Source organism: Sceloporus occidentalis, unplaced genomic scaffold (genome assembly GCF_023333645.1).
Source record: "Sceloporus occidentalis isolate IW3139 unplaced genomic scaffold, rSceOcc1.0.p SCAF_77, whole genome shotgun sequence".
Taxonomy (NCBI): Eukaryota; Metazoa; Chordata; class Lepidosauria; order Squamata; family Phrynosomatidae; genus Sceloporus; species Sceloporus occidentalis.
In genome coordinates this window covers 356,176-380,272 of record NW_028317057.1, presented here as the reverse complement: position 1 = coordinate 380,272, position 24,097 = coordinate 356,176, and the positions used below count along the sequence as shown (strand labels likewise).

At 38.4% G+C, this 24,097-nt stretch overlaps 1 protein-coding gene across 1 annotated transcript in view; it reads left to right on the top strand.

The window, feature by feature from the left end:
• The first annotated feature begins 215 nt into the window (after nucleotides 1-215).
• The window catches only part of LOC149285548 (vascular endothelial growth factor C-like), a 141,397-nt gene continuing 117,515 nt past the window's right edge, over nucleotides 216-24,097 (top strand). Inside the window, exon 1 of the mRNA XM_089495162.1 lies at nucleotides 216-711. Within this exon, the coding sequence (XP_089351288.1) occupies nucleotides 216-711 (496 nt within the window). The remainder of the gene's footprint in view (nucleotides 712-24,097) is intronic.

The following is a 24,097-nucleotide window of genomic DNA, read 5'->3' as shown; positions in this document are numbered from 1 at the left end:
GCTTGATAGTGGGCGGTACTTTCAAAAACACTCCTACAAGAAGCTTCCTTTAAAACTGGGCGTGGCTCCTTCAAGTCCCGCCCACTATGTCATAAACCAATCATTCCCAGTGTTCCGTCAGCAGCCTCATTGTGATGTCATCGGTAGCACAGGCTATAAATAGAGCGCAAGACTCATAAACAGGTCATTGCTCAACAGAGCAGGCGACCGTGAAGATGTGCAAAGCCGAGCGCGATGTGTATCTGAGCCAACTACTGTGTGTGGGGTACATTGGAGCTTTTATACTCCTCTGTATCATATTATTAACACGCAAAAAGAGAGACGACTCTCGCAGACAACGACATGGACCCGGACTCCATCTGCACCTCGTGCATTCTCTGGTCAACAACTCCATGTTCCAGAATCAGATGGAACACAGACGGTCCATGTCCTGTTTTATGGACAGACTCTCAAGTCTGGAGGAACATCTAAAGCCAGAAGGTGACTACAGGAGGCGGAGGTATGAAAATCAGTCACCAGGACACAGGAGAGAACATTGTGAGACCCCCTCGAGAAGCTCTCAGGTGTCACGAGAAGACATATCTCGGAATTATTTCAATCTGGCTGAAGACCACGCCCATGGCCTGTCCCAGGAGAACAAAGAGCTCCAGTCAGTTATCAACAGCCTTCGTAGGCAGAACGAAGAGCTGACAGAGCGTCTGGAAGGCATGAGTAAGGCAGTCCCCTTGCTTGAAGAACATGTGGCCTTGGGATTCAAGACCTGCAAGACAGATATCATGCCATGGAGATGTCCTCACGTGAATCTATTGAAGCGACCGAGGAACTTGACAATGAACTGTTCAAAGTTCTAGAAGTCAATGAGCAGATAGCTGAGGCCAACAACCAGCTACAACAACAGCTGTCTGCCCTCCAACAGGACAACTGGAAAGTGGTCAAAGTCGTTGAAGAGTTTGAAGATGCTGTCGGAGAAATGAAAGCCTCTCTGCTGGGAGAAGAACAGCTGAGCGATCCACATAGAATTTTACCTCTCATGATTATGGAAGAACTGATCACCAAAACTCATCAAAACTCACTATAACTGATGACCCACCAATTTGGGCTGTGGCCCACATCACCAAGAGGCTGCCCTTTGGGAAACTATCACCCAGCCCTTAGTTTCATGTCTGGCCACAGCAATTGAGCAACCTCTGAGGTCTCATCAATGTACTTAAACATCTTCAGGAGGAAGCTCCCTTGGCCACCAAAGAACATCAGAATTTTCCGCCTGTACGGTGGTGATTTCTAATGGAGAATCTTCCATCGATCTCCAATCATAAATGTCCAACCATCAATCAATTTGGCAATAAAATTTAATTTAACATCTAGTATGGATCATACCATTTATTATTCAGACAATGGGGGAGGATTCACAAAGGTTTGTAATACATGTATATGCACATTGTACAGCGCTGAAGAATATGATGGCGCCATATTAATAAATAATTATATTATTTTTTCAGTAAACACCATTACATGGGTTTATCGATTGATTTATATACATAGCATGCATTTTACTAAATTCATGCTTTTTCATATAAATCTCTGAAAACGAGGAACAATCCTCAAATAAGCAAATTGAAAATATTGAGGAAATTATGTAAGTCAGGGCTGACTTTTACATAGAAATTAGAAAGATAAAAGTGGTTTAAGGCCTATTCGGCATCACGCGAGACCCTTAAATGTGGGGGGTGGGAGGATGGTCATAGTAATGCAATGTGGCGGTCTTTAAAAGGGGAGCCACAGGAGAAAAATAGCCTTAGCAGAGGCTGAGATTAATGCTAATTGCTTACCTACCATACTCCAAGTTAATTAATAGTTTATTCTGGTGCAGAACATTGTTGTGGGTTGAATTGAAGCTGTAGTGACTACTATAGTGTATTATAGTGACTGCAATAGACATTTTTCCCCTGTTCCTGAGTAGAGTGTACTTAATTAAGACAGTAACCCATTTATGCTTCTAGCCAAACCTATAATTTGTGGGCAAGTTATTTATTTTCTTTCTATCATGTCATCTATTATTCTTCATTGATAAATAAATATTGATGGCAATATAATATATATAATATATAATATTGGGAAAATTCAGTCCTGCTTCAATGGGTTGCATGTTCCTATCATTTGCCAGTGTCTTCCTGCCCAGACCCAATGCCCTACTACTACTGCTGCACATCCTTGACTGTTCTTCCTCTGTAATGAAAGGCGAGTCCAGAAGGTGTCAGGGACCTCCCCCTTTGGGAACCCCCGAATGTTGTTCCGGATAAAAAAAGGCCCCCGGGATTTCATGTGAGCTGAACGGCTGGGAAACAAAATTTGTTGCTCATAAACATACGCGGCAAGAACAAAAATTGATATCGTTGCTGAGAAGCATGCAGAGCATCTTTGGATAAACAAAGTCATAGTGCTCTGTACTGTATAACAGTGTAGTTTTTTACTCTTTTGTTGGGAATCATTTAATAATCATTTAGGTTCCAAGTAAAACATGGTTGAGATTTATGAATGTTAATTACCATTTTACAAATTATTTGTTCTTTTCTAACCCCTTAAGGACAATGAGCGGTCCCTAAACCCATTAAAAACAATGCATTTTGAGCCTGTACGAGCGTACGTGTACGGGCTTTGTCATTAAGGGGTTAAAAGAAAAGTTATTGTGAAATCATAGCTCGTTTTAGCAGGGCCCTCCTTACCTGTTATTTCTGTCAAATTGTTATGTTATATATTACTTGTTATGTCCTGTCTACCCATTGTACAGTGCTACAGAATTTGATGGAGCTATATAAAACAATAAATTATAATAATAATACATCACATCATAGTACAAAATCGTTAAAAATTTTAATATTTAGTTGCTGGTTTTGACATCATTTTATATATTTATGATCACATGCATTTAATGTAGCTTTTAAAATATTTTCATTTGCCCTTAAAGGTGTCACGGCTACAAAGAAACCTCTAGGGTTGGTAGTCAGGTAAAGGGTGCTTTGGGCGGCAAAGTGAGGCCTCTTCAAAAGTGCCGCCTGGGGCAATTGCCCCACTCTGCTCCATGGCTGTGGCCTCTCCCCAAGTGGCCTCATCATAAGTGGCTATTTCAGAGTTACACTGGAATTTAACTGGAGGGAAACGACATACCAGGTACCACTGCAGAAAGCGGCTACAACACATCATTGAAACCAGATCAACACATCCGCATCCAAGCAGTCCTATAAGTGCATTAGTATGTGTTAGAGTGTGTGTTTGTGTGTATGTAACATGAGTGTGCATGGTTGTGTGTATGTGTAAGTGCAAGAGTGTTTAAATATATGTGCCACTGTTTACCACTGTTGTGGCACATTTTAGTTACCAAAATAATTTTAGGAGGCCGATGCAGCTACTTGACTTTACCTGCCCTCATGGCAGAAGGTGCAGACCCTCCCTCTAGGAGGGTAGATCAACCTCTAGGAAATCCATTTGAACAAAATGAAATTGAATATATATTTTTTGTTCAGCTATACACCACATCGAATAAAGCATTTCATTTACCTGCACTTTATTTTCCTGCATTTAATTATGAAAAACTGATTATTGCAACCTCCATTTCTTTGTTTTAATGTTGCATATAATCCATTTGATGATTATTCATATCATTCCCCATCTATGTCTGAATCAGTATCAGGCATAGTTTTTCAGCCTCTAGTTAAGTTTGAATCTTTGAGTCTTTATTTCTGGCTGCCAATGTGAATTTGAAACTCTATAAATGTCATGGCTTCACAGCCACACTTGAGATTTATCTAGTATTGTGAGCTCTATGCCTTTGAAACTTCACCCTGCTCTAGCCTATATAAGCCTACAGGAGTCCATTGCCCTTGTGTTTTGCTCTGGCTACCAAGTGCATTCCCGTGTTCCTGATTTTCCTGTGTATGATCTGGATTAATAAGACTACACTTTAGGCTCTAGATTCCTGGATATTGAACCCTGGCACCGCTGACTTCCGTATTCCTGACTTTGGCTTGTCTGCTTACGTGTTCTGATGCCTGACCCCGGCTTGTTTGTAGGACTACAATTCTGCATTATGTTTTTGCTACTTTATTGTTTATTCAATAAAGGATTTTTTCATTTTATATTTTTGTGTCAGTCTGGTTGCTGGTCTCTGACAATAACAGCAACCATAAGAAAAAGTTTTAAAAACCTGGACCTGTGTTGTATAAACTTTTAAAAACCAAAACTGGTTTGAAAAAAGTAAATCAAATTTTGTTTCTTGACTACCAGATAGTCTGTTGATTGTGTTGAAAATGCCAGATTTTCAGTAGTTATAGGTACAATGAACAAGAAACAAAAATGTAACCGCTGATCTGATCATGGTTGCTGCTGTCCAAGGTACTGCAGTCATACTACTGTAGATACCTTAATGTTGCAGCATTAAGTGTTTTATAATTCTGGTACAGTCATGGCGGTGTTATGGTTGACACATAACTTGGTTTTAGAAATATAAAATTAGTTTTCTTCCTTTTGTTTTTTTCTTTTTCTCTTTCATAAAATGGTTTTGCTGAGAAGGAATTATTTACATAATTTTAAAAGTAATTTAACAAAATATATTTTAGTGTGAAACAGATTATAAATGTTTGTAAGTCCTTTCTATTATGAATACTTTTTATACATTGAAAGAATTTATGATGATTAAATACACAATATTAAGTATTTATATATTATATTATATGAAATTGACTGTGGTACATATATTTTCATAATATATATATTTTTCATGCATGCTGTAAAATGTTAATAAAATAAAAATGATAGAAATATAAAACTTGAAACACATCAATTAAGCAGAAATATAAGCATAAAATAACAGTGTGTGAAATACTACAATAAAAATTGTGTGGTATATTAATAAAAAAAAATCACAATGTGATAAGGAAGCCTTTCGAAAAGCAGATGGGGTCAAATCTTCTTACAAAAAGTCTTTAAAAAATCTAAAAAATCCCAAAAATATATATAAAATAAAAGTGAACATATACTACAGAATCAATTATACATGGAAAGTCCCTCCAATATTGAAGTCTCTTGCAAGATGTTATAGAAGTGATAGAATCCAGCAAACAGCAATAGAAAGCAGCAAAACAACAGATAAAGGATGCATAAGTATTTTCATAGCCTTTTAACACGTTTCTCTGGATCAGGTCATGGCTCCACAAGAAGAAAATCAGCAAAGATGCTACGTATCATATGGAGCAAGTATATTTATTGATTTATTGGTGGTTTACTGGAGTAGACATATGCTATACCTGTTTTGGTATTTTCTTTGTTATAGTAACACAGTCACAGGTTTTTTCCTTGGCAAATATACTCCAGTAGTTTCTACATTGATTGATGTTTCCACAAGTTTATTATTCCCACGCACAATTCCAAGCTTTAACCCCTTAAGGACCGGGCTCATTTTTCGTTTTGTACCCTGTGGGACCGAGGCTGTTTTGACACTTTTGTGGTGCTTGTGTTCAGCTGTAATTTTCTCATCACCCATTTAGTGTACCCACATAAGTTATATATTGGTTTTTTTCAGGACAAGATGGGCTTTCTTCAGATACCATTATTTTGATCGTATCATCTTATTTACTATAAAAAAAATAAAAAAAACATGGTGAAAAATTGAAAAAAAAACAAATTTTATGACTTTTATTTGAAAAATCTTTTACTCACCTAAAAAAGCAAGTAAAAAAACTAGCTAAATAGATTCTACTACTTGTCCTGAGTTTAGAAATACCCAATGTTTTTATGTTTTTTTGCTGTTTTTTGTAAGTTATAGGGCAATAAGTACAAGCAGCGTTTTATGATTTCCAAATCTTTTTTAACAAATCTGGTCAGTCTGCCTCCATCTCCTCTTTGGAACATCTTTGAAGCCGGTTAACTCAATTTAACCCTGTCAAACCATATATTTTTGAAAACTAGACACCCCAGGGTATTCCAAATGCTGTTATTTTAACCCTTTCCATGCACCAATTATAGAACTACACTTTGTCAAACTTTGTAATAGTAATTTTTTATATTTTTTTTTTCACACAAATTGTACTTTAGTTATAGATATACAGGTTCTGGTATATGTCACTGTCAAACAACCCCCCAATGTGTGTTCAGGAACATCTCCTGAGTGCAGTGATACCCGACATGCATGGGTTTGTCGGGTTGTTTGAGATTTAAAATGCCACATTTGGGAAGTGCGCTTTTTTTTCTCCATTTGTTCAGTCTGTACCTATGCCCTATCTTTGAGCTCGGCCACTCCAATTTACCCCATAAGCCATTTTTTTATATATTAGACAGTATTTGAAGTGCTTTTATTTTAACTCTTTGTTGAGATTTTTGGGGATTTTAGCACTTGCTCAAAATAATAAACTTTATTTTTTTATTTTATTTTATTTTTTTAATACTTTTATATTTAATATTTAATATTTTTTTTACACATTTTGCTGGTACTGGATGGTTCATCAAGTGACATCACTGCATAATTATTTTTAAATGTTAGCACATTTTTTTTTTTTCCATTTTTTTTATTTTTTTTTTTGGAATATTTTACTAATCACATAGTTATTAGAAAGCTGGGCTCCATTGACTTGCTTGGTTGAATGCAGTACCTGTATTCAACCTGCAAGTGGAGCCAGAGTTCTCTAGAGGGTCATAGAGGGTCATCGTTGATCACTTTCTAAGCTTATTTAATTTTTTGACGGTTCAGGACCGTCAAAGGTCATTTAGTGACCTTCCTGTCATGACGGTCCTGAACCGGCAAAGGTCGCGAAGGGGTTAATCATTACTGTTTATTGGATAAATATTATGTACTCATACAGATAACTTGGGATGTGTGTGAAGGCAGCAATAGGTGTGGTGTGTGAAGGCAGAGATGTTCACTACACAGGTCCAGGTTTTTAATGCTTTTTTCTAATCCTGTTTGGCCATCTGCCTGTCAAATGGTTATAGAAACTCTATTAAGGTCAGTAAATAGCCATTTAAAAGATTTTCTAACAATTTTGATGTAATTTGTTTTTTCTTGTTAAACTGAAAGCATATGGAAAAAAATCACAAAGTCTATGTAATTTTCAAGTTAAGTATTATAACATACAATTCTCAGTTTTGATGTATTAACTAAATTGTACTTGGGGTAACTTTTGATCGATTTTTTATTGATTTTTAGGAAAGTAAAATCTTCTAAATGCTAAAACCTATAAATGATAATGTCTTGGTAATAAACATGACTTTTGTTTTTTTCTTCCTATGTCCTAATAAAACAACAGTATGAGCATGCACACATAACACAAGACACGTCACGTTTTGGTTTCTTAATCATAGTTTTGGGCTTCATCATTTACATATGCCTGTTGTTTTAGACCAAGCCAAGCCCTAAGTACATGATAAGGTTGTGCATTCCATACAGTTTTCAGGTGTTGAGTTATTCCAAGACAAAACATACTTATCATATACAGGGAATAATGCAGTGCAGAATACAGTCATCCACTGCATAACAAGGCATATACAGGCATAATGTGCATAGTCGATTATAAAAAACAGTACACCTAAAATGTACAAGTATATGAGGTTTTTTTTTAAAGTCCTGTACTGTGAAACAGAACAGCCCAATTGAGCATACATTAATATAAGACATAGTACATAAAGGCAGCAGTAACATGGCAAAAACAGTAAAATGTAAATAGTTTGTCGCAACTATACAAAAGCAATTGTATGGTTGCGACAAGATTGAGACTTGGAAATGGTAAGTAAGTGCAAAGATCAAAATAGTTACAAACAAAAGAGCTCGGGGGAAGAAGAAGGGTGATAGGATTAGTCCTACTGCTGTTCAAGACTGTCACTGAGGATCAGCCTGTGTGTCAGGACTCGGGTGATCAGGTCAGGTAGGAGCCCATGCGCAGGGGATACTTGGGGTTCAGTCTGTAACCCACGGTGCATGATTATGCAAACAGACACCACAAGCAGAAATCCAGGTAATGCAGTGTATTTTATGTATATAACAGGACCAGCAAATAAGGGTAATACAGACAAACCAGATAATACAAACCAGACGTATGGCAAAATAAATACCGGTATTAGGCTAGGTTTCCACTTTTTTTTTAGCTAAAAACGCCCATAAAAACGCCAATAGCGCCACCTGGCGTTTTTTTAGTGAAAAAACGCAGCAGCCAGATGTTAGCTGTTCTTCAATAGGAAATCGCAGAATGCCATATCCACTTGGCGTTTTTTTGTTTGGCGTTTTTTCAGTCCTCTTTGGCGTTTTCTGCTTTTTTGGGCTCTGTGGCAGTTTTTTAAAATCGCAGCATGTTGACACTCTGGCGTTTTTTGCAAGGAAATCTTGGCGTTTTTCTCCAATAGAAGTCTATGGGAGAGAAAAAACGCCATGAAAAAGCCATGTGGGTTTATTGCATTGGCGTTTTTTATGGCGTTTTTTCCACAGTTACAATGCAGAGGATGGACCCAGTATCTGTGTGTCCTACGAGAAATAGGCTGGAAACAAACAGTTTCACACAAAACAAAGTTCATATTGAATTCTACACCATTTGGAACAAACATGCCATTACAAACAAACATACGCGACACATCAACTGGATCCTGCGTGCCAAAAGCAACAGCAAACAATTTGCACCATCATTTGGGGCCAATCTTCCTAGAGGAGCAGACATTCGGAATAAAGCATGCCTTACAAACCACAGAAAAGTGACAAAAGGGTCCGCCGGGGCGTTTAAGTAGAACTCTACCAAGTAAATGACATCAGGGGGCAGATACTTGCCATTTATCCTAATCCCTTTTAGCTGGGTGAAACTTCTAACTTGTAAAGGCTGGAAAAACTGCCTAAGGTCAAAAAAAGCAATTTCCACAGAAAGGCTAAAACGCCAGAAAAAACTCCAGAAAAAAAACGCCAAAACGCAGAAAAATGCAGTGGCAGTTTTCTTGGCGTTTTTCATCCAGAAAAAAAACGCAGGACAAAAACCCAAGTGGAAACCTAGCCTTAAGTCTTTTGGCAGGGAGCCCGCTTGGAAGGGCACGACAGACAGAGAGCCCGCTTGGAAGGGCACAAAAGGCACACAGCCCGCTTGGAAGGGTACTAAAGGCACACAGCCCGTTTGGAAGGGTACGAAAGGCACACAGCCCGTTTGGAAGGGTACGAAAGGCACACAGCCCGCTTGGAAGGGTACGAAAGGCACACAGCCCGCTTGGAAGGGTACGAAAGGCACACAGCCCGCTTGGAAGGGTATGAAAGGCACACAGCCCGCTTGGAAGGGTACGAAAGGCACACAGCCCGCTTGGAAGGGTACGAAAGGCACACAGCCCGCTTGGAAGGGTACAAAAGGCACACAGCCCGCTTGGAAGGGTACAAAAGGCACACAGCCCGCTTGGAAGGGTACGAAAGGCACACAGCCCGCTTGGAAGGGTACGAAAGGCACACAGCCCGCTTGGAAGGACACAAAGCAGGGAATCCACTTGGAAGGACACAAAGCAGGGAGTCCACTTGGAAGGACACAAAGCTGGGAGTCCACTTGGAAGGACACAAAGCAGGGAGTCCACTTGGAAGGACACAAAGCAGGGAGTCCACTTGATCAGGACACAAAGCAGGGAGTCCACTTGATCAGGACACAAAGCAGGGAACCAGGAAGGGTGCAGGTGCAGGTGCAGGTGCAGGTGCAGGTGCAGGTGCAGGTGCAGGTGCAGAGCCACAGCAGGAAAGGTCCATAGACTTCAATACAAAGGCCCTGACTGAAGGGCAGGGCAGGTTCATAAAGGCAGGGTAATCCAGGTAACAAGGCCCAGCTGGATGTATGGACTAGGGCTCAACCCAGGTAACAAGGCACACCTGATCCTAGTAATTGAGTTCTGAGTGCTCCAGAGGGCAGAGGGTGGCCACTAGTGGTAGCAGATTTAATTGCCACAGGTATGAAAAAGCCATGGTTCAGGCAGTGAAAAAGTGGTTCCTGACACTGTGAAAATCTCTCTCATTTAGTGACCTGTTGCCTCCACAGAATGAGGGGGGACCTCCCTATATCCATGTCAAACCCTTGTGAAAAAATGTTTGCCTGTTCAATTTCAAATTAATCCAGTCTATCAGGGAGACCTAGAATCCTTGGCTCTGATGAGCTTATTGTTCACTCAAGGGGACCACAAGTATAGTTTCATCTTCTCAAATTGGTGTTCCCTCAAAAGCTTTATAACATCCAAGTAAAACTAGTGTGTATTCCAGCTGTGTGAAATGGAGCTCTCATATTTCGAGAGTCAGAGTCTTAAGCCCACAATTTCAAACAAAGGAGACTTTCCCCATGGTTTGGATATCAGGCGCAACTTTTGCCTCTTTTTAAGTTTTTCTTGTACATGACCTTTGCACTACGTTTTCTATGCTGAAGTCCCAAATGAAGCAGAAAACTGTCTTGGTTGTGTCTTGAGTGACTGTAGTTAAACGGGTCCACACCTGATTCACATACTGCTACATTGGTAGAATTTCAGACTATATACAGTCTGACTTTCCAGTCTGATCGTTGCACCTGAAGCTTTGTATGAGTCCTCTGAACAGGAAACTGTCACACTATACATACAGAGAGGGGTCTTTCTCAGTGCCTTGTTGCTGTCTTTTGGTGTGATGATCCCTTATATACAGGTTACACAGTTGCAGTTAAATACATTTTTTTTGTATAGTATAGGGTTAGAAATTGGTGCTCTGCTCTTGGGTGCTTACTATCTATTAGACTCGTCTAAGACCTGCACACAAAGACAGATATGCCAATTATTGATTTTATATATATTGATGCATTCCATTAGAAAAGGTAAGGTTGTTACAGCCCTTCTATTCTGCTATTTGGTGTCAATGTTCATCACTAGAAGAAATGTTTATTTCAGTGGCAGATCAGTAAGTGTGTGAGGTCATGTTTCTAAGACAACTATACATTTACCTTTGTATATCAGACTCACATTTAGAGGCACAAATTGCTTTTTTCTTTAGCATGAAGTTGGAAACCTATAAATATCAAAAGGTAATAGATTTTCATTGGAACAAGAATACATACTCACGTCTAAAATACATCTTGTTTTTACTTGTTTCTTTAGGTAATTGATTCTATAATAGTAAGCTAAGAAAAGATGAAGTGACTAAAAGACTAAACAGAACTTATAAAAGTCATTTTAGCATATTTATTGTACTGATTGTACTTCAGCCAACATTACTGAAGTATGCGTGTAACCTCACCCTGTCCTCCTTCCACATCCCATATAATTCAAATTCCTTCCTGTATGAAGACTCTGAGACCTTAAAAGGAATATCATGTTCATATATAACACAAATTGGGTATCTGACTGAAAGACCTTCACAGGAGCTAAAGCTAATGTGAATTGCAGATGCCACAGTCACAGTGATGATGACAAAACTCCCTTGCAGTACTGTGCATTATGCATCTATTCATCAACAGATGTGTTAAGTGGATTTCGTTGCAGTGTGCTTAGGAATAATTTTTTTATTGGAATTTCATATCCCATCCCCGCATGTCACTTTAGCACAGCCTTGTATAATTTGGCTTCAGAAGTTGGATATGATTTGGGCAGAATTTTAAAATTCAGCACCCAATTCCACCATATTTAAAAAGAGCGTATGATATCAGCTAGATCCTGTAGACTTCCCAGATTTCTGGGTACAATTATTTTTGTACTGTTGAAACAGTGACAGTGTGCAATGTGGGGCTTCACAGTATTTCCCAAAGTAGTTAATAGGTAAAATAATATATTTTCATGAAAATTAGCAGACATGACAACATGACAACGTAGATATGATTATTTCTTTGGATTGTTAAATAGTTAAAATAGTAAATACTAATATTATGTACTACAACTTTGGTTTGGCTTCTAACACATTGACAATGGTGGTAAAGATGCAGACCTCTTATGCAATTTTTTCCTTAAGACCCAACAACAATCTTCATTTATAGGGAATATAGAGTTTCAGTCCAGATTGTTGAAATGCCGGTGAGCTGGAGGCCAATGGCAGCAGAGTGCAGGCACCTTCTGGCTCGGGGAGAAGGTAAAGCCAAATTTGCTTTGTTAGGTCAAGTTGGTCAAGTTTTAGGCTCCACTTAAATTATTTAATTTGCCACTGGAATTCCCCTTAAAAAATATAATCTTTTCTTTTTTTGGAAGATTACTAAACTTAACAAGTATTTATGAAGTGATCTTTTTTATTAAGATTAGAGTACTATAACAGTACTATAACAGCTCTACAGCTAACAGCTAAAGTTGAATGATCAGATGGACATGAATTGTAAATGATGCACTTAAATCGAATGATATATAGATAAATACACTTTAGGCATGTTACTCTCTGTCGGTCAGGTAGCGGGGGAGGATCCAACTGTGCAGATATATGGACGTAGCGTAGTCCAGTAAACAGTCCGGTCAAAAGGGCAACGGCAAACAGCGAGGTCAAAACGTATCCGAGGTCGAGGCAGGCAGATAAGAGGCAAAACGGTATAACAGGTCCGAGGTCGAGGCAGGCAGATCAGAATCGTAGTCAAAAGAGCAGGCAAGGGTCGGTACACAAGGCAAGATAATGTCACAAGGAACAGCACACCCCAAAAAGCAATATACTTTGAACGGGTACAGAAGAGAAAACAAATGGCCTATAAATAGGGAATGCCTACTCACAATGAGGCTGCGGCGTGCCGTGCGCGGCGTGCGTGACGTCATCGCGGCAGGCATCTGATCCGCGATCCCGGTGGAGAGAGGTGGTGATGCGCCTGCACGTCCCTGGCATACGTACCCATAAAACTCAGGTGCCAGTTGTGAGTAAACTGTTGTAGATTCATTACAGGTTAAAAACAACAGAGATGTGTAAATAAATATTGCTGATGTAGAAACTATGAAATTCCAACTGCCTCAACTGAAACTGTGTACACATTTGAATACTGCTATGTGATTGGTTAGAACATACATATGCAAATATTACCCTGGCTTAGCTGAGTCTGGCAGGGAAGTGAAGTGAGTAGTTAGGATGGTCAGTCTGCCATAGAGTACTCCAACGGGTGCTTGGCTTTATTTTCATAATTTTGTTTTGGGGATATTGTGTGCACCAGCACAGTGTTTGCTGCAAATTGCTGTTCCTGAGCCTTTTGCCCCAGAGGACAATGCTTAAGATCCTTAAAAGTGACATTTAGGGCCCTCATGCTACAGGATATGTCATGATATATATATATATATATATATATATATATATATATATACGCACAATTCTAATCTGCTTTACTGACAGTGCTCGCTTGATAAAAGCATCTGCATACAAAATATACCAAATATTTAGTAATTTTGGATTAGGTTTCATCAGATTAAATACAAATGTTACCTGTAATGTGAAAACTCCCTGTTTTAAAAGACACGCATTTGTCAGTGTTACGTTATTAAGAGGAGGTTACTGTTTCCCAAGGTACTACTGAAATTAATATGTGCTTTGATGGTAAACTTTGATTTTGAAAATATACCTCAAGTATTCTTAATAGATGGGGTGTTTCAACATAAATGGTGTTTTTGGATTATCTCAGTGTTTATATAATGAAATCTGTTTTGCAGTGTCAGTTTTCCCACAAGACAAAAAAGGCAACATTTAAGGAGATGTCTGATGTTTCTGCTATCTTTTATATTTTTATCACATTTTAATTGAAATGACATAAACATTGTTGCGATGTATAAATAGAATCCAAAGTTTCCCTCAAAAACATCTCTTTTATTGTTGTGCACCAAATCCAAATAGGACAGGTTTCAGATAACTAAGAAAATGAATGCATTGTTACATTTTTTGCATATCCAGGGCATCTGACAAAATACTAAGTATTATGTTCACTTTTTTGTTGTTGGATTTTTATTTTTTTGTATTTCACCTAAATGCTACATGCATTTTCTTCCTTTCTTTAGGAGCTTCTTTACTAATGGAATCATTTGCAGTAAAGTTGTAGTTTTAACTTCCTCTCTTCACTATTCATAATTAAGGCCCAACACTGACAAGTTTCACCTGGAAGAAAGCCTGGCCCTGATTAATACATAATTCAGCACGTGAGAAGACACCGCTTTAATCATGCAGGGCCAGCCATCTTTGAAATCTCACTGTGGTTAGGCCATACTGCAAAAGGATTCCAAGCAGGGCCGGCCCAAGGCAAAAATGCCACCTGGGGCGAATTTTAAAATGCTGCCCCCCCCTTATCTACCCTTCCTCTCCCTCCGTCCTTGCCGCCCCCCCCCCTTATCTACCCTTCCTCTCCCTCCGTCCCTGCCGCCCCCCCCCTTCTTGTACTTACCTTTCAGCAGTCCTGCGGCGAGTCTCCCTGTTTGGTCTCGGTGCCGGCTTGTAATGCTGAGCGCCGGAAATCTTCCGGCACTCAGCATTACAAGCCAGCACCGAGACCGAACAGGGAGACTCGCCGCAGAGGAGAGAGCGAGGGGCGCCGAGCGGTACTGACAGCGGCGCCCCTTTCTCTCTCTTTCGCTTTAAAAAAAAAAAAAAAAAAAAGGGGCTTGGGGCGGCGAAGTGCCGCCCCTTCAAGAGTGCCGCCTTGAGCGGTTGCCCCACTCGGCTCCACTGATTCCAAGTAGCGGAAGTAACTGTCCCATTAGTAAATAGATCTCAGGTTTGTCTTTCTTCGGGAGTCTTTATATTACTAGAGGTTTACATACCTGGCACTGAATATTACAGAGTTCACTTTTAAATTGATAACTGTTGGATTAAAAAAACTAAACTAATCAGTCTAGATTAAGGTGACCCCAGGTGCAGTTGTTTTGGACTAAGCAGGATACTTTGGACTAAGCAGATTATACTAGCCCATAGGCCAGGTACCAAACTGAGTCACAATGTTTGTACCTTTAAACCTAGTATAACGTTTCCACACTTGATATACACAGCCATGTATCGTTTGCCGTTGCCTGTAGTAGATGTCATCACTTCACAGTCATAGGCAGTAGCCTAATGTGTTTTGTAATTGGTACAGCTTCATTTTTTAAGTCTGGTCAAATTCAGTTCTAGCAAACAAATGAGGTGCAGGAGAATGAGTCTGTCCTGACAGAGGAACAAATCTCCCTTTTCCGCCTCTAGACCATCTGAGACACTGGATATCCCTGCCATCTACTTGCAGATAAATGTACCATGGGCACTGCACAGGCATGAAAAATCCTGAGTTAAACAATATAACAAGGGAAGGGTGGCACAACAAGATTACTTAAATGAAAATACACCTATATATGCCAATATTCAAACCGGTGCACACCCAGGTATATAGAATAAAGACAAATAATTGAATGGAGGTCAATTTGGTACTCAGTCTTACCTTGATAAAGACTTTATGTTGAAACGTTGGGGATCTCACTATGTTGTGGGAATAAACCTGAAAGACTTTTTACGTATACTTTTGTCTTTTTCTCCTTTTTTGAACGCAAATCATTGTAGCCTTCATTCACGTTTTAAAGGACATTTTAGGAGAAATAATCCTAAAGAAAGGATAAAGCAAAGCTAAGGTGCATTTGTAAGATTTTAACAAAACTGTATTATGTATTCATCCTTTCTTTCTTATTAAATTTCAATCTTTGTGTGAATTTCCTTTTAAACTCTATACACTTATTTTGTCTTACTTTCAAAAGGATTTAGGAAACAAGACAAACCATGGATTGTGACTTTAGTATATCAAACTTGGTGCAGAGTCTGATAATGACTGCTGGGAATGGAGGTCCTGTTTGTTTTAAATTTGGGCCCTGCAAATTGCATACTGTGGCAAGGTAATGGAGTCTGTCTACATAAGTGGCAGATTGGAACGCTCATTATTCCCAGCTGAGGGGGTTAATTGCTGGAGGTCAGCAAGGTGTGAGCCAATTAACCTGCACTCAGGTGTTTAAAGGGCGGCCGTTAGAGGCATTAGGTGTCTGGCAGTCAAGCCAGAGGCCCTCAGACTTTCTAAAAAGGTACTGTCCTAAAATACGGTGTTGTGCTGCTATTACTTTTATGACTGGGACTGGATTAGCTGGCCGGTTAGTGAGTGAGGTAGGAACCTTGTATAGTTAGTCTCCAAGATGGAGTAGGATTTGTTTTTGTTTTGGTTTATTTATGTATCCTGTAAAGTGCAACGCTCTGTGGACCTTACAGCATGCTGCAATAAATTACATTGTGCTTTTATTCCGCTGGTGTTTTGGAGTTTCTTGTTTTGATCGGGCCATCCTGCCACAATATGTACGAGAAACATTTATTATTACATCGAGTAAAATGTTGCAACATCTTTTTTTCTGCATCCTTTAATGTTACATTAAGTCTTAAATCATTAACTAAAATATGTTTCACACAATTTACAGTTGTTCAACTGACAAGCATCAGTTCTGGCTTTCATATGCAAGACAATAGCCAAGGTATGTTTAAAGTATTAAGCACAATGCCAAAAACTAGTCACAAGTTAAATTTAGTAGGATGGTTCTATGTTTACATGATGAAGTATGATCTAGTTAGGAGTCAGAAGTCAAATATAATAAGATGCCAGACAGATGATTCTATCTTCCCAAGGGATCCCCTGAAGCCTCATTAGTTTTTAGTGATTGTAATAAGATTTTTAAAGGGTAAAAGGACAGCGTTTAGTCGAAAAAAATTTATAGCTTAACATCAGGCAAAGATATTCTATTCTCAATCAGACACTTTTTCACAAAACAAAAAAAAACACTAAATTCTTAATCCAATTAGCCCAAAAATCACTGAAGCAGAACTTCACTAACAGAGGTCCCTCTGCTCATATAATCAAAAACATTTGGCTCCCATAACAAATATCTAAAACCTAACACATTTTCTATTTTAACTAATTGGTGACATTTATGACAATTAGGTTAAGGTCTCATTAACTGGGGCAGGTCTCAATCAGATTGTTTTTCTAGCTCTTGAAATAAATATATTCTGAATTCTTCCCAAGAGACTGATTTAGTCCTGTAGGTAAGAAAGACAAATCAAGGATGGAGGACTGTGTGTCAGTATGAATGGAGAACAGTATTTCAACAGCTGGATACCTGTGGAAGCAAGGGTAACAAAATAAGTGAACACATACAACACTGTAGCAAACTGATCAAGAACCAGAGACAGTGGTAGATTCTGCAACCAGTTAAACAATAACAAGAAGGAGGAATGCAGGTCAAGGCACAGGTACAAGGACCACTAGGATCAGGCAGTTAGCACTGGATGGTATCTAATAACTAATCAAACTGCTGGACTGCATGATTGCTCAGAAGGAACAGGTGTAGGAAGAGGGGAGAACAATACCCATCTAAATAGCAGTCTGCTAGGGAAAGCTCCAATGAATATACAAGAACACAAGCCTCATAGTGATTACAGCAGTAAAACTACCAGGTCCCTGGTTTGAAGCTTGTGACTGAGTTCTGATGTGCCTGCTGGACGGTCAAAATGTAATGCTCCACAGGAGGTCCATAACAAAAATGTGAATATGTTACCTATTTTACAGTTAGGTAATAAATGTCTGAACTAGAATATGTGCCCATCTTTACATACCAATAGGATGTGACAACAACTCAGTTGAGAACAGACAGCTGCTTAATAGCCTGCCCCACAATGTTCTCCCACTCAGGAGAGTCTCAAGTTTTAGCAAAGGAAAGATCTCCATAAACATATCAGTCTGATCAGAAATAAAATGTGAGGCAAATTTCCTTGAGGGGGCCAACAACCCTTTTAGCCCTCATGGGCCTCGTCAGTAGGGTCTGGTGGGGATCCCTTTAGGTACAAGTGAGCAAGAAGGGCCACATCTGGACTGAATTTTAACCTTGTGGTTGACCCAAATACATTTGCAAATGACTTGCATTTTCTGGCATATCCTGTCCTCCCTGAACACAACACTATCAGACAGACCTTTCCTTTATACAACAATATGTAGCAGCATTGTACCCCTCCCGCACACAACAACATAGGGCAGTGCCTCTCCTGCGTGCTCACAGCTCTTAGCGGCAGCTCTTCTTATGCACGCAAAACAATCCAGCAGCCCATCTCTCTTCAAAAATATCCTACTAAGGTTGCCTGATGTGTTACTTATTTAGCTTGCAGGGTTGCTTTTAAAGTAAACACAGTTTATTTGATAAAATATGTGTTGAGTTAAAGGTCATCTGATTGTACTCTTGGTGGAAGCGGTTCAAAGAATTGACAACATTTTTATTTTTAAGACTTGAGAAGATATGAAGGAAATCAAGCTTTACTGCCAGGCTTTTGTAAGCACATTGTATTATTAGTCCTATTGGCTTGCACTACCAAGCTTACTTACCATATTTACATTTTGTCTCCAAACTGAAATACAATTTATAAAGCACATACCTACAACCAGGAATAGAAGGGTAGAGCGTGAGACACAGAGAGATGGCAGAGAGGTTGGGGTACTACTATTTACTTTATACAGGGCACTTCTATGAGGATCTGAACTACAATATATTCACAAGCGTGTGCATGTGAAAGGTTTCCAGAAATGTTTGCCGTGTTCATTAGGAAGTGCTAGGAATCCAGTGGCTGGCCCTATCCATAGGATAAAGAGCTGTTATGTCCATTGCGGCACAAAACAGGCAAAAGTGAAATAAAGTACTTTCAGTGTTAGCACAAGAAAACACAGATTTTCAAATTGTGGACCCCATTTGCAAAAACAGTCAAATATGAACGTTCCTGACCTTTTAAAGTTTGTTCTAAATATCGCAAACTAATTGGCAATTAATATGGCAAATTGCATGCCATACTAATTAAAAAATAAACCATTAAGTTCTTTTAAAAGAGATATGTAAATTAGATAGCATCAAAGGATGTTTAACTCATTAAAAGCCATCAATTTAAGCGGTTCGACCATTTTCCTTATATTTTATTTTTTTTTAACGACAAGGAAAATCCTAGGAGACAAGGTATGCTGCCTATAACAGTCATGCTCCTCTTGAGGGGTTGAGCTTCAGGGTACAATGACCCCAAGATGTAATGGCTTCTCTGAAGCAAACAGAAAGTGGGAAAAAAGTCAAGGAATAGGCCAAAGCGTCAGGACACCAGAGAAGCTGAAGAAGAATGCAAAGTCAAAATTGAAGAGACCAATAAGAATCCTGACATATAATAGGGCACTTGTTCATCGTTCAAAAGCTACTTTGTGGAGAACATAGTTGTTTAGAGCTGAAATGTCTCACAATAAGCTATTATATCTGTAAGAATGACACCATGACTGTTTTATTTATTATTTACATCCTTTTGTATAGTCATTTTACCATGAGGAAATGTCATCGTAGGGATCTTTGATTTTACAAGATAAAACTACTGGAACAAAATATTGAGGTGGAACCCTGCTGGGAAGCTCTTGCACTCCTTTATTTACATTTAATCCACACTACATTTACTTGCCATAAGAGGGTTTTACAATTGTAAACTAAACCTATTTCAACAAACAAGCAATATGGATTCTGACAAAGATTTTATCATCACATAAACATAACTAAATAAGAGCTAGGCTGCCATTTCAAATATTTTAAGTCCATGTTCTTTGTAACTCAAATACGTTTAGATTCAGTAAAAAAAATCAAAACTGTATTGAGGCTTTTTACAACTCTCTATGTAATCACCGATCTCATACAAAAAAGAATGATATCTTTTACCTTGGGATTCTGGTGTAGTTTTCCATATTGTTCCAGCTTTGTGTCAAAGATTTTGATTAATGAGGTCCAAAGATTCAATGTAAACACTTTTAATGGCAGCATTTCAGATGAATAATTATAAATACAGCACATAGCATTATTGTGTGAAAACGTACTGTCTGCATAAGTTAATTGAGTTCAACAAAATTATTATTATTCAAAAACAATACATTTCTGAACTTATATATTGTGTTAGTCAAAAACAATACATTTCTGAAATTATATTATACGTACTATAAAATACTGTTGCTTTTAGTGAATTTCACATTTTACTAAGAATACTTTGTATTATTTTTTTTCACTATCCATATATTATACCATATATCAAATATATCTTATAGCAAACAAAAACATAAATTTAAAAACTCCCTCATTGGAGGGATACTATCGTTTGTTTATATTTCCTGATTATATTATTTAAAATCCACCAAGATGTTACATGCTTCCAATATAATGTCTTTTGTTGGCTTTTATCCACCTTTTCTATAACAAACTGCCGTTAGCAAATTATAGCAAAACGGATGGAAATATACCTCTGGGATCATTACGGCTGAAACCACAACAGATACCGCTTAACAGATGTTTGTAAAGTGTTTCATAAATAATATTCCTGAAGAATAAAGATCTGAATCTATGATATGCGGGATAATCTGTCATTCTAACCAAGTAGTATTGCTAATAGTTCATCTTCAAATGTATGGGAGTAGCCGTCAGATCTGCTTGCATTACACAGACAAAAAGCTGGCAATAGATTATGGGAAAATGGAAACCATAACCTTTTTTTGCTGACGTTTGATTTGGACAATTAATAATTTTGAAATGCAGATGTTGATTTTATTGGCAGGAGTAAAAGGGATCACTTCACATGTTAAAAGATACTTGTCTACTTAATTTATCTCTTCTACATACAATCAATTTTGTAAATTGTGTTTTTTAAATTAGATATATATATATATTGTTTATATTTGTATGCATTTTTACATTTTAAAAAATGTTATGTAATGCTTACAAATATCTAAAAATTGCTTTTCATTGCTAAATTAATCTGAAATCAATATTTTATTGAACAATTCTTTGCAAAAATGACAGGCTTTTTTATTGTTCACATTTATTTACAATAATAATTTCATTATTTCTGTGCAAAATTATCAACATATCTATCAAGATACACAATCACCTTTAACCTATGTATTAAAAGATTTCCAGAATGGAAAGATTTTTCTGGGGCTCCTTTTATTAGCCTAATAAACTGTGAAACATGACACAATCTAGAACTCTAATTATTGCCATGTTCTTTTTAAAAAAAATATTCTCAAAGCTGTTTCCAATTTTTGCAACAGTCTTTGGAATCTATATTATCCCAGCTCTAATTTCATTTTATGATCTATAAAGATGTACATCATATCATTTAGAATAGTTCACAGTTTGCCTGAGAAGGTTTCATGTTTCTTAACATAATCTGCTATAGAGGATGTTGTTATAAAACACCAACAATAGGCTGGGGATTTGTGGGATGCAAAATATCCTATTTTATATTATAGCAGTTATGCAGTGCATAGCTGATTTCTGCCATAAGATATGGAGAATTAGCCTTCAATATTAATTTGCCATTTTCTGTGTGATTTTTCCAATGCCAGTACTAGTGTCAAATTAAAAGGTTTTAAAGCTATTGTCCTGCTTAATGATATTTGTGGTTTTCACATAGTATAATGTTAATCGATAAAGCCATATATGTTATTTGTATGTGTTGTGGATCGGTTATTTTAGCCTAGTCTACTAGACAAATACAATCCTTGTCATACTTCCTCATTGTAAAGAATAGAATGTCTGAATCTTAGCAGGGCCGGACTGGGAATGAAAAGCATTTGGAGACCAGCCCCATATAGTTTATCTCGCGCTCGAGCTTTTGTACCCACACGCACCCCTTATACATACCCGAGTCACACTATTTGCCATACAAATAACTATAAAACATTCTTTTTATCACATTATTTGTATTAAAATGCCAGAAAATACAAGTATTAAAAGGCCCTAATAATTTAAATATTTTAGACATAATGGAATCAAAACATTTGCTACTGCAAACATTTTTAGATGAAAAAGTTCCATTTTATTCAGTGGAAAAAAACTGCGATTCACAATATTCTTGTAAGAAACTTTTGGCTATTAATATACCACCACAACTGTTCTAGCACTGCATCATTCAATGAATACCTCATCCCAGATACATTATGATTTTTTTTTAATGTACACAGTTCATGGTGCAAAGTGGTCTGCCAGTACGTTTATGTAAAAGGTCCTCTCTTAAGGGGGAAGGACTGGATGGGAATAATGAAATCAGATCTCACAACTAAATTGGGTTTCACTTTGAAGATCCCAACCACCATTCAAGTTTCCGCGATTAATCCTTTGTGATAAAATATGCAGATTGAAATAAGAGTAAATAACACAATACCTTTACTTTTCCTCTCACTGATTTCTGGTCCTAGAAAATGTTGACTACAAATTCAGGAGGACTACAAATTCAGGAGGGCGTTTTATCCCTGGATAAGTAAACATTAACATCTCTACCACACAGACACACCCAAACACACACACACACACACACCAGGACAGGCTCTACCACACCGATATACCCAAACACACACACACACCAGGACAGGCTCTACCACACCGACATACCCAAACACACACACACCAGGACAGGCTCTACCACACCGACATACCCAAACACACACACACACCAGGACAGGCTCACGGCTCACCCAGGCTCACCCACACCGACACACCCAAACGCACACCAGAACAGGCTCTGCCACACTGACACATCCAGACACACACCCACCAGGACAGGCTCTACAACACCGACACATACAAACACATGCCAGGAAAGGCTCTGCCCCACCGACACCCAGACACACACACACCAGGGGAGGCTCTGCCGCACGACACCCAAACACACACACCAGGAAAGGCTCTGCCACAACTTACGCTGCAGCCGGAAGGAGGTGTGGCTAGCAGCGGGGGTTGTCTGCGTCCATCGCGCAGACCTTCCCCGACTGTCAGAGAGAATTCCCTGCACCGGGGACGCAGACAACCCCCGCTACTAGCCACAACTCCTTTCCGGCTGCAGCGTAAGTTGTCTACGCGAATCGCCCCGGCTACACACCGGGGACTCAGAAGCACCGGTAAGTGGGGTGGGGGGGGGGAGACAGCAGGATCCAGGTCCCCTGCAGCTGCGGGGGATCTGGATCTTAGTCGTCTCATAGTCAGACCTATTTGAGGTTGAGCATTTGCTCTGAAAAAACCTTGTCTTATAATCGAGCAAATACGGTATTATAATTATTTTTATTATTTATTTTAATTTATTATTATTTATTATTATTTACTGTTTTATATAGTGCCATCATATTCTGTAGTTCTGTACAAAATGGATTTAAAGTTGCATTGTCTAAAATAAACGACATTTTAACAATGCATAGATGAAGACTTTACATTTAAAAAAAAATATTTTTACTGTTTTTTTTGTTTTTACTTTCACGGACATTGCAGATCTGTTTTCATAGATTTGTATATATTTTAGAATAATTCGTGTCAAACCGTTTCTACATACTTTCTACTTTGTATGTATGAAAAAGTAAACTCAAAATATAGTCCAATATAATGCAGTACTATACAATTTTGCAAATGTTTTTAATATCAAAAGTTCACCTTGATTTGAACACATTTTATGCTGCCTTTTTAGGATAAATATTTCGTGAAAGTTTGGCTAGGGGGCAGACTACATGCCACTCTCTGGTCAAATGTTTTATTCGTGCAAACAGCATGTTAATTTATAGGGACACTCTAGCTATCAATTGTATTAATGTATATGATAGATGAGTGGTCACTACATTTTTTGTAGTTCTAACCCCAGTTCTTAGGCTTGCAGGAGATGTTCAGCCGAACAGACCTCCTGATGCCTGCACCCATGAGGTTGTATTCACCTCCAGCCAGCTCGGCGAGAGTTCTGGGGGGGGGTATAATGAGATCCCCCTGTGTATGCAAAGAAAGCACTCACACTGATTTAAATCAATGGCATAAAATGGAACCCCCACAAAGGGAGCATAGCAGCTTCTTCTAAAGGTAAGTGCCTTGAAGAATGCATATTGAAGTACGTACAAAGTTATTTAATATGGATTAGTCTTTGGTGAGGCTGCATGGGACACTGGAGTGTCCCTTTAAATTCCTCAAACCAGATCACCCAGAGAGCCTTATTGCCCACCCCCAGCCTTAATTTTTTTCAAATGCAGCCAAAGACCACAAGGATACAGCCTATATTTATCAAATACAATCTGAGATTTTGTAGATTGCCGTTCCTAAAAAAGTAAAATTATAATTATAATTGCAAATA